Below are 13,126 nucleotides of genomic sequence, written 5' to 3' on the forward strand. Positions count from 1 at the left end.
ATCTCTTTTAATAAACCTTCTGTCTGAACGTTGCTCTGCTTGAACATAGTCAAGCCCTTGATGCTTAGTGATGGTTGAGGTTTTAGAAAACCTTGTGTGTTTGTTTCCTGCACATCTGTCTTGGTTTTTTCAGGGTACATAAGGTACAGTCTGTAGAGACGTTTTTTCTAATGATTAATCCTATCACATTTAATCCATCTCACTTTATTTTCATAAGATCATAGAATCCTAGGATTATTTGGGTTGAAAGGGACTTTAGGGATCATCTTGTTCCAATTCTCCTGTTAAAGGTAGGGATATCTTCCACCAGACCAGGTTGCTTAGAGCCCCATCCAACCTGGCCTTGAACACTTCCAGGGATGGGACATCCACAGCTTCTCTGGGCAACCTGTTCCAGTGCCTCAAGACCCTCAGAGTGAGGAATTTCTTCCCAATACCTAATCTAAACCTGAACTCTGTTGTGTTGAATCCATTCCCTCTTGTCTTATCCCAAAATCCTTCTTCAGGTCTCTTTTAGGCCCCCTTTCTTGCAGATATTTTAGAATTTATTTTGCTTTTCCCATAAATTATGAGAACAGTGTTCATGAAAACTGGGACTAACTCTGGGACTATCTCTGTTGCTTCCCAGCCTGACTTGTCCATAATGGTCTTGAAAATCACAAATTTTTGTGCCAGTTACAAGTTGGCCAGTAAAGCTGTCATTGGCAATTCCTTTGGTGGAGAGCAGAGGGAGGTCTTTTGCTTGTTTTGTTGTTTTAAACAGCAAATAATTTGAGATATACAAGACTAACATGCAATCTCCTACTAGACCTGTCATATTTTACCTCATGGCCATTTACTCTGTTCTCATGTCTGGGTCAGGCATTGTCTACTTGCTTTTAAGAACAATCTGTCACTGAAAATTCTTGCGTATTTCTTGTGAACTGAAGGAATTTTTTCATGTTCAAGGGACTGTAACAGATGGAAAAAGAGATAGGAACTGTGAACTGTACATGAAATTCTAATTTTTAGGATGAGGATATTTTAGAAAACCTCTCTCTCATGAATCTTTTGAAGTGATGCAAGAAAAAAAAATCTCTCCATCCCCTAATATGTGCTGGTTTCTTTTTATATCTGACCTATTTTTTTGGAGTTCTTCTACATAATACATCAGCTTTTTTTCTGTATTGCAATGGTATCTAAGCACTGGGCAACTAAATCAAAGCTAGATATCTTCAACTCCCTGGACTTCAGGAGGGAGGCTGCCTCCTAATTTTTATTAGTGAAAAGACTAATTGAAATGATTGCTTCACTAATTTAAATAAGCAAGGTGGTGGATCATTTTCTACAAAATACTGTAGTATTTATGATGATGATGAAGATGATGATGATTATTATTCTTAGCTGATACTTTTGGCAACTTTGGATTGTTTTACAAATGTGTGTTTTTGAACCTGCAATCCAGAAACCTGTGAACTCAATGTTAAAAGTCTGCTGGATCTCGGTTGGAACTTGCCATTGTGAGTATGAATCCTAAAAAAGCTGCAGGATTTTTGTGTTGGCTTACTTAAGGGAGAGGAGTTTTTAAATCTCTGGGATCAACTGTTTCAGAGATCAAAGAAGTCACCTGAAACTTGTAAAAGAGTAAAAAAGTAGAACCTGAAATGCTAGTTTGAATTGGATTATGAAGGAGAACTACGAACGAGGAGAAAAATGAATGTTTTGGGTAAAATCAGCAGACAGACTGCAACTGATCTGAAAATGCCTGTGTTTACTGAAGATTGGCCAACATGGCAGATGCTTCGAGACGTGAGAGATTTTTGTTTAGCCAAGCCCAGCAGAGCCTTCTGTTGCCATACACCTGCCCAAATGAGAATGGTTGCTTCTGTCCTCTAATTCCTGTCGAGCGAAAAATTCCTTTAACACTATCACCTTCACTTCAAATTGGTTGATTTCCATCTTAGAAAACTTTTTAGTCTCTTTTAGTCTTTTATGATGAGAGTTAAAGTCCTAGAGCTTCATGCTGCTTAAACGTAGGGAAATTCTTCAGTGTTCAGACACTTCTCTTTGGCTTGTGCCTGAAATAATTTGGGTGTTACTTGCTTGTTTGGCTGAATTAAAAGAGAAGTTGGTTTCCATTCAGTTAGAGGAAAGTAATTTTGAGCAAATCTGTGCTACCCCTGTGCATGAGCAGAGGTGTCGTGTAAGGGAAACGGGGGGCATAAATCCAGGGCCTCATGCATGTTTGCACACTTGCATTGAGCTATTCCCCTTGCCAGGTGGCTCTGGAGGTGTCATGCTCTGCCTGCAAAATTCAGGATGTAATTTGAAGTCCTGATTTCCTCTGTCCCAGCCTAAACCACAAACCCGGTACTTAAAAAACCTGTTGGCTTAATACTGGGTGGGTCCTGCCCAAAGGACTCGGAGCAGAGCTTGTGTGACTTGTTGCTTTCAGCAGGACTTGGGAACATTTTGAGTTTTCCTGGGCTCAGGGGACTCATCAGTGGCTAATTGAGGATATCAGTCTTGCTTGAATGGGGCACACAGCTCCTGTGAGCTTTGCTGAGCTCAGCTGCAGCTTCAAACAGAGGCAAGGTTTTACCAACAAGGTGACAGTGTGCAGCAACCAGGAGCCCTTCCCATGGTGACTGGGAGAACTTTACTCCATGTTAGCAGTGGTCAAGACCTTTCTCATCTCAGTGTGCTTCAGGGTGGCTCACTGCATGGTCAGACATCATGCTTCACAGTAGCAGCTCAAGGTGCCAGAGCATCATAAGGAAAATTTATGGGAGGCTCTTGTAACAGCTTTGAAAAGGGTGGTTATGAATGAGGAGGTGGTGAGGTATTTGTGGGAATGAAGCCTTTGGTGGTGGTAGGCAGGTTGTCTTAAATATATTATATTATTTCTCTTTTTAATTTTTTTTAAAAATTAGGATTCTTCAAGTCTTTTAAGCTTATTGCAAGGATAATACAATCACTTTAAAGGGACATTAAGTGCTTAGCAAGATTGGGAGTGCCTATCTCTTTAGTTCTTTTTCCCTTATACCACCTGCTATGACATAAATATCTGCTTACAGAGGCAATTGTGTTATTAATGGTTTAATAATGTTTAGGCTTCTAGATCTGTCAGATCTGCCTCAATGTAGAAATAAAAAATGCCTAAAACTTCTGGATAACGACTTAAGGCCCTTAAGCTTTTTTAGGAATATGTTCAACTCTGCTGTGGCAGCTGCCCTGGACCCTGTGTGGGTGTTCATTGTCCGTGAGGAACTCCTGCACAGCGGCGCTGGTAGAGGTGTCCTCTTCTTCCTCACCTGAGCAATGGGCTTCTAGGCTGAGATGGCACCTCACTCTTTGGCTTGGATAAGTGGACTGATCCTGCAGGTAGACCTATGGAATATGGTGCCTCTGATGGCACTCCCTGCACTTCTTTGCCTATTGCTTTCCATCCACTGCTGCTGTGTGCAGCAGGCCTCTGTGCTGCAGATGCTCACCATCTGCTAACCAGCAGCTGCTCCTGTCTCCTCCTCGCTCCCTTCTCAGGGATGGCTCCTCCAGCATGGCTCTTTTCCCCTTGGCAGCTCTGTCGCTCCTCTGCAACTCAGCTTCCCCCATCCCCTTTGTTTGAAAGAGGGATCAAAAACAATCTGTTCCATCTTCGTGTCCCAAATGGAGCATCTGATCCTTTTCTTTCTCCAAAATTACTCTGCACAACTGTAGCTGTGTAATGATACAGAGAATGGTGCCAGAGCTGGCACTGAAGGAAATGGGATTCAGTACTTTGGGGCCAGCCCTGAGCCTCTCTACACAGCCAACCGCAGCAGTGTCTTAAAGAATTGCTACTCTGAGCGTTAGCCTTGCAGGCTTCTGAAATACCTGGGGTTTGGCATCTGTGTTGCCAAAAGTGTGCTGGGGAATGTCAGCCACAAAACAAATTCTGTTTGGCTTTGGATAAAAAAGGGGAGCAGCTGGGAAACGTGAGTGGTTTGCTCACCTTCTCCTGGCTCCACTCATTTTATTGCAAGCAGCAGCAAAGCCAGCTAGAATGTGGTTCTTCCTTAAACTAATCTCAATTTTTTGAATACAACAAATACTAAAAGGAAGGTGGAGCCCTTAGTGATGAATATATAATGAATATGGATGAACTGAATCCAGTGCATAATGATAATCTTGTTTGACGACCTCAGTTTAAAATTTGCAGGGTGCATCTGCTTTGATGTATTTCCTTCCCTATTTCTTTATGACTTCTGCACCTCACCTGCCAGATTCTGCTGTCTTACTCATGTCTTCAAAGCTGGTTATTAGAACCACCTTTAATTCATTTTGTGAGCAAATAAAAATAGAAGAGCTTTTGATCATAAGATCTTGTAGCAGAAGTCCACATTATATTTAGGTTTCTTCATACACTTTTGGGGAAATAGGATGAAGAAAGCAATTTCTAAGCAGTATTTGTAGTTAATTTTGTCCCTGGCTTTGTGTGAGAGGCAAGTGTACATTTAAAAGCACATAATATTTTTTTTAAATTGCTTAAAACAACAAATAAAAAAATGTGTTCAAAACTGACTGGCTTCCACTTACTGCCACTGTGGAGCTTTTGACTCTGACCTGTGTAAGTTTGAGTGAGTATTTTAGAGTAAATAGGTCTCATGCTGTTGAGTGTAGACATACTAGTTGACACTTTACATACTGAAAATATCAGTTTCTTTCTCTTATGCTTGTCCTGTATTACAGGTATTTTTGTTGTCCACTCTCTGTAGCTTCTCTTAAGTGAGGAAACAAAGTTTTTAAACTTACTGTTTCTCTGCTCCAGATTGAAATCCTATGACTAGCCAAAGTGTGTGTGTGTGTGGGTGGTTGTATAGGTGAATTAGAAGCTATTGAGGAGATTTTAATTCTTGATGCATTTATGGACTTTTTAATTGTTGTTGTTTTTGTCTCTTGCAGCCAATAAGAAGAAAGAGAAAGAGCGGCCGGAGATCTCCCTCCCTTCAGACTTTGAGCACACGATTCACGTGGGGTTTGATGCAGTCACGGGAGAATTCACAGTAAGCGAATCTGGAGGAAAAGGGAACTGTGTGGTTTAGCTTATTGCTAGGAGGAGCCAGGGCCCATTAATCTTTTATATATTAATGCTGGAAGGGCTATTACCATCATCTAGTTTGATCTCATTTGAAACACATCTGCAGAGGTTACCCACTAATCCATGCTGAAAGATGGTCAAACTTGGCACATCCCAGGAGATCAGACTACCAGCAAACTCTTCCTTTCCTGTTCTTTTTGCTGTTGTGGTCAGCTAAACATGGTATATCTCTCCTCCCTTCCCTTCTCTTCCCCTCCCTTCCTCTTCTAGAGCTGAAATAGGTCTACAGCATAGTCTGTGTCCCCCAACTGGGGATCTGGGAGTTTTCCTGTGGGAGGCCCACAGCTGTCTACAACTACTTAGGACAGAATATGCATGTGCTGCCCTAAGGCTAAATGTCAGATGCTTTTATGTGTTGTGGGTTTTTTCATTTATTGACATGCAAAATACTGTAAAGACAGAGTTGTATTTCATCATCATCATATTTTTATTCTTATTTTGGTTATGAGAGAGTATTTCCTTGCAGCAGAACTTGTTTGTGAGCAAGGTGTTTCTACCTGTCTGTAATATGGTGCTTTTTCAGGGCTTTATTCCCCTACCCTGAATCATGTGTACAGCTGTGTTTTGCATGGCAGCCTCTAGAATTGCCCAGGTTACCCCACGTGTGCCAGTGCTGATGCCTTAGGGCTTCAAGGCATCAGTGGGGCATTACCTGAGGGGTGTATCCAGCCATCCTGTTGAACCGGGAGGATAATGTCATTGCTAATGGATCCCAATCTCGGCCTCTTTGTCCATACAAACTGTTATCCCTGCTGGTGAGGAAAGGCACAAGTCTGGCTGTTCTCCAGGTGTGTTTATTTTCTGGCTTAAGTGATGTCCCTATACCGAAATTCGGAGCTTGAGATGTGAAGTTAACACCTCTGCTTTCACGGCTCTGGTTACAATGGGCACCACACTGCTGTTACCAAAGAACCCTACTGCTACCAGAAGACCCAAATGAGTGTTGCATGTGCATTGTGCTGGAGGCTGTGCAGTGTATGTTACTTCTATAGTCTTTCTAGGGTATATATAAGTATGTGTATACCTGTGCATAAAGGATTTTGTGTTTTGTTTGTTTTGGTTTTTTTTTTCCTGAGACTTTTCCTGAACTGCAGCAATTGAGTCTTCTCCTTTCTGGTTTTTGAATTTTGGTCTGCAAAGGACATGTGAGTCACCCAGACAACCAAGAGCAGAGTGACATTTACATGCCCAAATGTGATTTGTAACACAGGCAGTGGCTAGGGAGGCACACATTCACCACCTCTTTTTCTTTCCTCTCCTTTCCTGTCCTGTTTTCTCCCTATTTCCCTTACAATACTGTGTAACTCCAAAAGCTGGGGCAGAACTGTGACAGTGGGCTTATGTTTTGTGAACCACGTTAGGCCAACTGTGTGTTGACAAGGTGCCTCTTCCCACAGGGAATGCCAGAGCAATGGGCACGTCTGCTGCAGACTTCCAACATCACCAAGTCAGAACAGAAGAAGAATCCCCAGGCAGTGCTGGACGTGTTGGAGTTTTACAACTCCAAGAAGATCTCCAACAGCCAGAAGTACATGAGTTTCACAGGTACATGGTGATGGTCTCATGTGGCTGCATTGTCCAACTCTCCATTAGTCTTTCCATTCTGTTAATCCTGATGCCTAGCATAGCTGCAAAAGAGGTGGTCAGTCAACTGGCTAAGCCTCCCAAACACGTATTTTTTCTGATGCTCACAGCCAGCATCTGGAAAACAGATCCCAGACTGCTGGGGCTGGGCTCCCAGGGATGAAAATCCCTGGAGAAAACAGGCAGCTAAATTTTGCACCAGTTTCAGTTTGCGGGGGGGGGGGGGGGGTGGATGTTGCTTTTTGTGTCTTTGGGGTGAGAGTCTCTCTGCTCCCATGTGCCATGATTGAGGAATATGCCTCAGCTGCCTGGGTGCTTGAAAATTCCTGGCTGGATTCCTCTAAAATTCAAAACTCTCAAGGTTTTTGTGCCTTTTTCTATGGATTACCTGCCCTCTGAAGGACATCTGCAATTACCACTCCTCCCTTTCAACTGGAACTCTAAATTTTTGCAATTTCTAAATATTAACCCCTACTTTGGTTCTTTTAAGGGGATAGAACCATGTCACCAGATCTGGTACTAGTTAGGAAGGCTCCAAGCAGGGATAAAAGTGCAAATCTTCCCCATTAGTGCCTGGATAGACCCCACCAGTTGACTTGTGGGGGTCCTCTGTGCTCTTGCAGGAAGTTTAGGTGTCTGAGACTGAACATCATGCAGGAGGGAGCCAGCTGCAGTGCCTCTGCTGCTGACTCAGTCCATTGATAATATTTTGTGTATGTGGATGGAGGACCATATTCATTCAGGTTTTGCTCTGGGCAGTTCCACCCTTCTGCAGCAGGGATTCGTGACCCCTGTATTTGTCTGCATTTATTTACCCTCTGTTCCTGTATCTGCCAGGGTATGGCTGGTTCTGGGAAGCTGGAGTTAGGAAGCTAAGTTTGGGAGCAGCCTTTTTTCCTGCCTTTTCTAAAGACAGCTTGTCCCTTGCTCCTGTCCCCACTGCTGCTGCGTTTATAACTCATTTATAATGGCATTGTTACCTGTCTTTCAGATAAATCAGCAGAGGATTACAATTCATCGAATACATTGGTAAGCCTTACACTCACATTCTGTCTCGAGTTTGGGGATTAGAAAAACTTGAAACAAACCAGTTAATTACATGTAAACTTGTAGTTTGCTTAGTGTTTTAAAATCTGAACTATATATATTTGTGTAGTGAATACATCTTTATAAAACCAGGCGTGCTCCTTTCACTTTTTTTTTCAACTGACGGGGAGTAAAGTGGACAGAAGTAGGATCTTTAGTGAATGGAAATTAGTGAATTAATTAATAGAAATAGCTCTGTTTTCATAGAAGTTGGTCTTCTCCTATACCTAGAATTTGATAACCACTCTGCTGTCAGGTTTTATGTCTCTATAAAACATCTGTGATATAATAAAGTTTATTTACTAACCACTAAGTCTGATTTACCAAAGCTAATGTTGATTAACCAGACTAATCTCTAGCAGAACAGGAAATAAAAGGTTCTCCTCCTCTCTGCTTGACCTTTACTCAGTCCTTACCAGGGCAGGCACCACTCCTATTTGCTTTGTTAGGAGATGTGATAAATTTTTGTGTGTGCCTGTGAGATGGAAGAAACAAAACTTTCAGTTGAAGATGGTTCATAAAACCCCACAATTCCCTCATCTCTTGTTTTCTCACGGCCATGTCACTACACAGAATTGGCTTGTTCTTCTCCCATCCAAAGGCAGCTTATTCAGATCTGATCATTTAGGACTCTCTGTAAAAAGAAAAGGAAAATGTTTCTGCCATTGTTCATTATTGCATGTCATTGTATGTCAGTCCTCAGAAGTTTCAATATCTGAGGTTGGATTTTTAAGTAAATCCTGTTAAAGCAGTAGTTACCAGTCTACTGAGATAGCCTGAGGGAGGGCATTGGGTAACCTTTAATTTTGGGGATATTCAGGAAACTCCCAGTGCATAGTTTTTCCTTGTTGCTTTTAACAGGCCAGGCTTTTGTGTCAAGTGCATTTTGACAATTATTTGTCGGGATGATGATGACTTCAAGTATTTTAGGCTGAGTGAAATACTGTGTTGCTTTCCCCCTCTTTCTGAGGACTTTAATACTTTTCCCCCTGCCACTCTTAGGGAGGTGATGATGCACAAACAGAACTGTTCTAGTGGGTTGAGGACCTCACCAAGTTTATTCTGAAATGTTTATAGTGTAAAGAATGTAATGAACTTCAAATCCAGTTTTAAATGTATAAGTTTAAAAGTTACTTTCATTCCTAATCACAGTATTGAAGAAAATTCCAGATAATTTTTTATCCACCTATACAACTGTTTTTTAAAAAAATAAATCATTCCTATTTTCCCATTCAATTTTATGTTAGGAAGTGATTTTAAAAGAGATTTGAAAAGATTTTGCCAGATTCTGCTTCCAAAATCTCACATTAATTAATTAGTTCTCAATCATAATACCAGAGGCAACATTAACTTGACCTCCTAACTTTTGGAGAAAACATTAAGAGTTTGATGCAAATTCTAGCATTTAAAGTCTGAAATCTTCATACTGAATGGTCAGGGTTTGAAGCAAGCAAAAAACCCTAAGAGACAGTATAAATAGGGAGAGATATTTTCAAACCTGAGTGTCCCAAAACTTGCTGGGCAGCTCTGTGGGTGTTGGGGAAACAGTGAGAGAGCCCAGGTCTTCTCAGGTCCTTGGGAAGGGGATTGCTGTCAGTCAGGCAGATGAGGAGCTCTGTCTGAACAGCTGTGTCAGGCAGTGCTGGACTGCACATCCGTTTCCCATGAAGACTCAGAAACCTTGGGCCTTGAATTTTTCAGACACTGTAACTCTCCAGCCTGTTCTGATTATTGCTTTTCTGCACTTGCTTCAGTGCAATCTCTGTTAGGAGCTTAATCCAGTTTTACAACGTGCGATTGGGTTTTGATTTTTGCTATTTGTGCAACTCCATGCAGAATGTGAAGGCTGTCTCTGAGACCCCTGCAGTACCCTCAGTGTCTGAAGATGAGGATGATGAAGATGATGCAGCTCCACCCCCTGTGATAGCTCCACGACCTGAACACACCAAATCTGTGAGCAGAAATTCTTTGTTCAGCCCGCACTGCTGCAACCACAGTCAGGCCTTGACTGTGACTTTGTCTCTCTGCATGGCATGCTGAGCCCTTCTAGGGAGCAGGAGGGATGCAGTGGGAGCCATTCCTTCTGGCAGAGCACCTTAGTATTGTCACCTGCCTAGTTGTGGGGGGCACGATTAATGATTAATCACTAATCCTTGATTAGTGATGTTAGTTGCTAACAAAGTAGCTGTAGGAATGCATCCCTGGGAACAACAAGAACAATAGCAATAGTAAGAAGATGAATAGAAGTGTTTAAGTCTTCACCTGACTTGTGTGTTTTTCTCAACAAAATTAGATATACACCCGCTCTGTGATAGACCCTCTTCCTCCTCCTACCAGAGATGTGGCCACCTCTCCTATTTCTTCTCCCTCGGAAAACAGCACAACAGCACCCGACATGCTGGTCAGGAACACGGAGAAGCAAAAGAAAAAGCCAAAAATGTCAGATGAAGAGATACTGGAAAAATTAAGTATGTCCTTGTTCTTTAACAAAGTTAAATTCCAGGTCCTGCTGTGTTGGTTTCTCAGAATGTCAATAAGCTGAAATGTTTTCCTGTTTTGAGATCCTTTACTGAAGACAGGGGCACACAGTCACAACACAACACTGAGGGCAGATGTAAGGGGTGAGCTTGAACGTAAACTGAGCACATGTGATACTTGCTGAAGTCCCTAGGGAGTTACAGATCCTCAGGCTCTGCAAAACAAGCCCTGAACAAATAACATCTATTTAACAATGAAGTCTGAGATTGTTCCACGTCTTATTCTGTAGCTCTGAAGCACAAATTATTATATTGCAATGTTAGACACAAGGTGTCTGAAAGATGGAGAGAAAATTAATGCATCCCCAAGTTTGCCTTCCACAGTATCGTGGTGTAAAGAGACTTGGTTATTTTTAAGCGCTTTAACATTTTGTGGGTAGCCAGATTGGTGAGTTTTTAATGAGAAAAATTCATCAAGTCTCTCAGTTGTGTCCTCGTGTCTTTAACAGTTCCTGCCTTCAGTGCAAGTGCCCCTCTGCTGCTTGGTGGTTTTTGCCACAAAGCTGCTGTGGCATATCCAACAGCTGAACCAGCTCTTTCATGCAATTGATTGCTATCCTCAGCCTGGGCCAGGTTTTATTAGAGTAAAGCATTTCTAATTCTTTGAACTACTAATCCTGTATTAATTACATCCATTCCTTGCTTGTCAGTTGACTTAAATTGTGTTACAACCTCTATGGTAAGGCTGACCTCCTTGGCTTGAATAAATATTTGTTAGTGTTTTAGGAATAAGAGTCTAGTAGCTGCAAGAAGACTTAATCTGAGGATATAACTTTAAAAAAATTTTAAAATATGAAAACGGTACCTGATTTCTCTAAATAAAGCCTAAGTTGTCTTGATGGCTTATGAACTGGAACTGCTTGCTATTGGAAAACTCACACCTGTTGTTTCAAAACATCAACTTCACTCACTCAGTTAGCAGGATCTTTGTACCATTAAGGATTCAAGACATTTTGTGACCAGGTAGGAACTGTGGCAGGAAAAAAGGTGCTATTCTAATACAAATACACCCACTTCAGTCACGAAGAGAAGTGCAAGTGCTACTTTTAGGAGTGTTGGGAAGCAGATGTATGTTCTGATACTTTGCTTGCTCCAGGTGTCAACTTCTATATGTGGGCTAGTCAGAAAAATGTTATGAAGTTTTAATCTTTAGTCTTAATCTCAGTAAAAATGTCTTTCCACTGAGGGCAGTGGAGCTGTACTTGTGCAGACAAGCAGCCTTTTGACATTTTAGTTTGACATGTAAATAAAATGATTAAAACTGTAAAGCAAAAATATATTTACACATACTAAAGATGTGCTAAATGTGTGCAAAGGTTAAAAGGAAGCTGCTCAATCTCTACCTCTCAGCATAAACACAGCATTGGTGCAAACATTAATGAATCCTCACCCGACTCTTTGGAAGGTAGGAAACCTCCCCCTATTTTAGAGTTAAGAGCATTAAACAGGGCAAAACTGGCAAATGCCTCTTGTCACCACAGCATTCTGTCCAGTCCTTGCCTTGGGGAAACGTTTGCAGTCTGTTTGTAGCCTATGTTAGGCTTTGAGGGAAAATTTATGAATATTTGTCCAGAAATACCAGTCCTCAGGGCAGACAGCATTGCTTCTGTAATTGAAGAGTGGGTTTTATAAAGCCAGATTTCTCTTCCTGCCCTCCTCTCCAAACATGGGCCATATTCCCTACTTCTACCTCTGTCTGTCCTAAACCCTCTGGGTCTGGCTTCTCTCCAGTGGTGTCTGAAAATAGCCTGCTCTTGCTCTGCTTGCTACTGGTTTCCTTGGCTTAATGACCATGAGCAGTTTCTTTGCCAATATACATCTGTTAAGGCTCAGCCCCAGACCCTGTGAAAGCAGCACCATATATTGGCAGCCTCAGTGACTTGCAGACCCCAACTTGGATGCTGCTCTGCGTCCCTTGAACCTGTGAGCCACCTTGGTGCTGTTAGAGAGCTGACTGACTACCAGCTGAGCTCTAGAAATTGCTGGATCTGGTTTCTTTGCCCTAAAAAGGGGTAATTCCTGCCTGCCATAGGGGAGTTATCAATATCAGTTAAAGTCTGCAGCCGCATGCTGTGGAACACCAGGCAAAGTGCTTTTCCCTTTGAGGGATGCAGTAATGGACTTTCTTTTGGCTGAACAGCCGTGTTTTGGGAGAACAAACTGAGATGGTCTCAGGTTGCTTTCCAAAACCAGAGGGATGCTGGTAACTGCTGCTAAACCTGTGCTGGCTGTCAGGTTCCTAGAAAAGCAGCTGAGCATTGCCCAAGACAGGGCAGGGGAGGTTTGGCTCTGAAGGGTCTCTCCACCTTCTCTCCTGAGTCTTACAGCCCAGTCACTGGGTCAGTAAATGGCTGTGGTTGTGCTGGTACAAAAATATCATAAATACTTTTTTTCTGCTACAAGCTGTCATGGTGTAGGGAAATCTTTGGCTAGGTTTGTAAAAGACTGTTGGCTCCAAGATGATTGAGAGCCCAGCCTCCAATTTCAGAGAGATTGCAGTGTGGGCACATCTTAGATCATCCAGGGTGCTGAAGCTGGGAGTGACTTTAAGTAGCAGGTTTCCAACAAATTGTTTTTCCATGTGTTAGGCCTGTGTATCCCCATCCTGCACCTAATAATCACTGCTAATGAAAGTTAAATGTTCTTAATGTCTGTGTCCCATCATTTCTGAAGGGAAGGTCCTGGTAGAAGGGAATGCTGCAGCTGGTATGTGTGTAAATAACTGAGGGCTTCCTTGGTGTCCATGTGCCTCTAGATTTCTGACGAGTGGTTCATCAGAGCCTGCTGTGGCCACTGGAGC

At 42.2% G+C, this 13,126-nt stretch overlaps 1 protein-coding gene across 22 annotated transcripts in view; it reads left to right on the plus strand.

The window, feature by feature from the left end:
• The window catches only part of PAK1 (p21 (RAC1) activated kinase 1), a 102,525-nt gene that overhangs the window by 69,054 nt on the left and 20,345 nt on the right, over positions 1-13,126 (plus strand). For 21 of the 22 annotated variants that reach the window (XM_069016693.1, XM_069016612.1, XM_069016711.1 and 18 more), the window contains 5 exons: positions 4,924-5,024; positions 6,517-6,664; positions 7,695-7,732; positions 9,626-9,742; positions 10,083-10,257. In XM_069016693.1, coding sequence (XP_068872794.1) covers positions 4,924-5,024; positions 6,517-6,664; positions 7,695-7,732; positions 9,626-9,742; positions 10,083-10,257 — 579 coding nt within the window. Of the gene's footprint in view, positions 1-13; positions 3,364-4,923; positions 5,025-6,516; positions 6,665-7,694; positions 7,733-9,625; positions 9,743-10,082; positions 10,258-13,126 lie in introns of those variants that run through there. The other variant, XM_069016778.1, reaches the window with a different exon arrangement.

Source organism: Aphelocoma coerulescens, chromosome 1 (genome assembly GCF_041296385.1).
Source record: "Aphelocoma coerulescens isolate FSJ_1873_10779 chromosome 1, UR_Acoe_1.0, whole genome shotgun sequence".
NCBI lineage: Eukaryota > Metazoa > Chordata > Aves > Passeriformes > Corvidae > Aphelocoma > Aphelocoma coerulescens.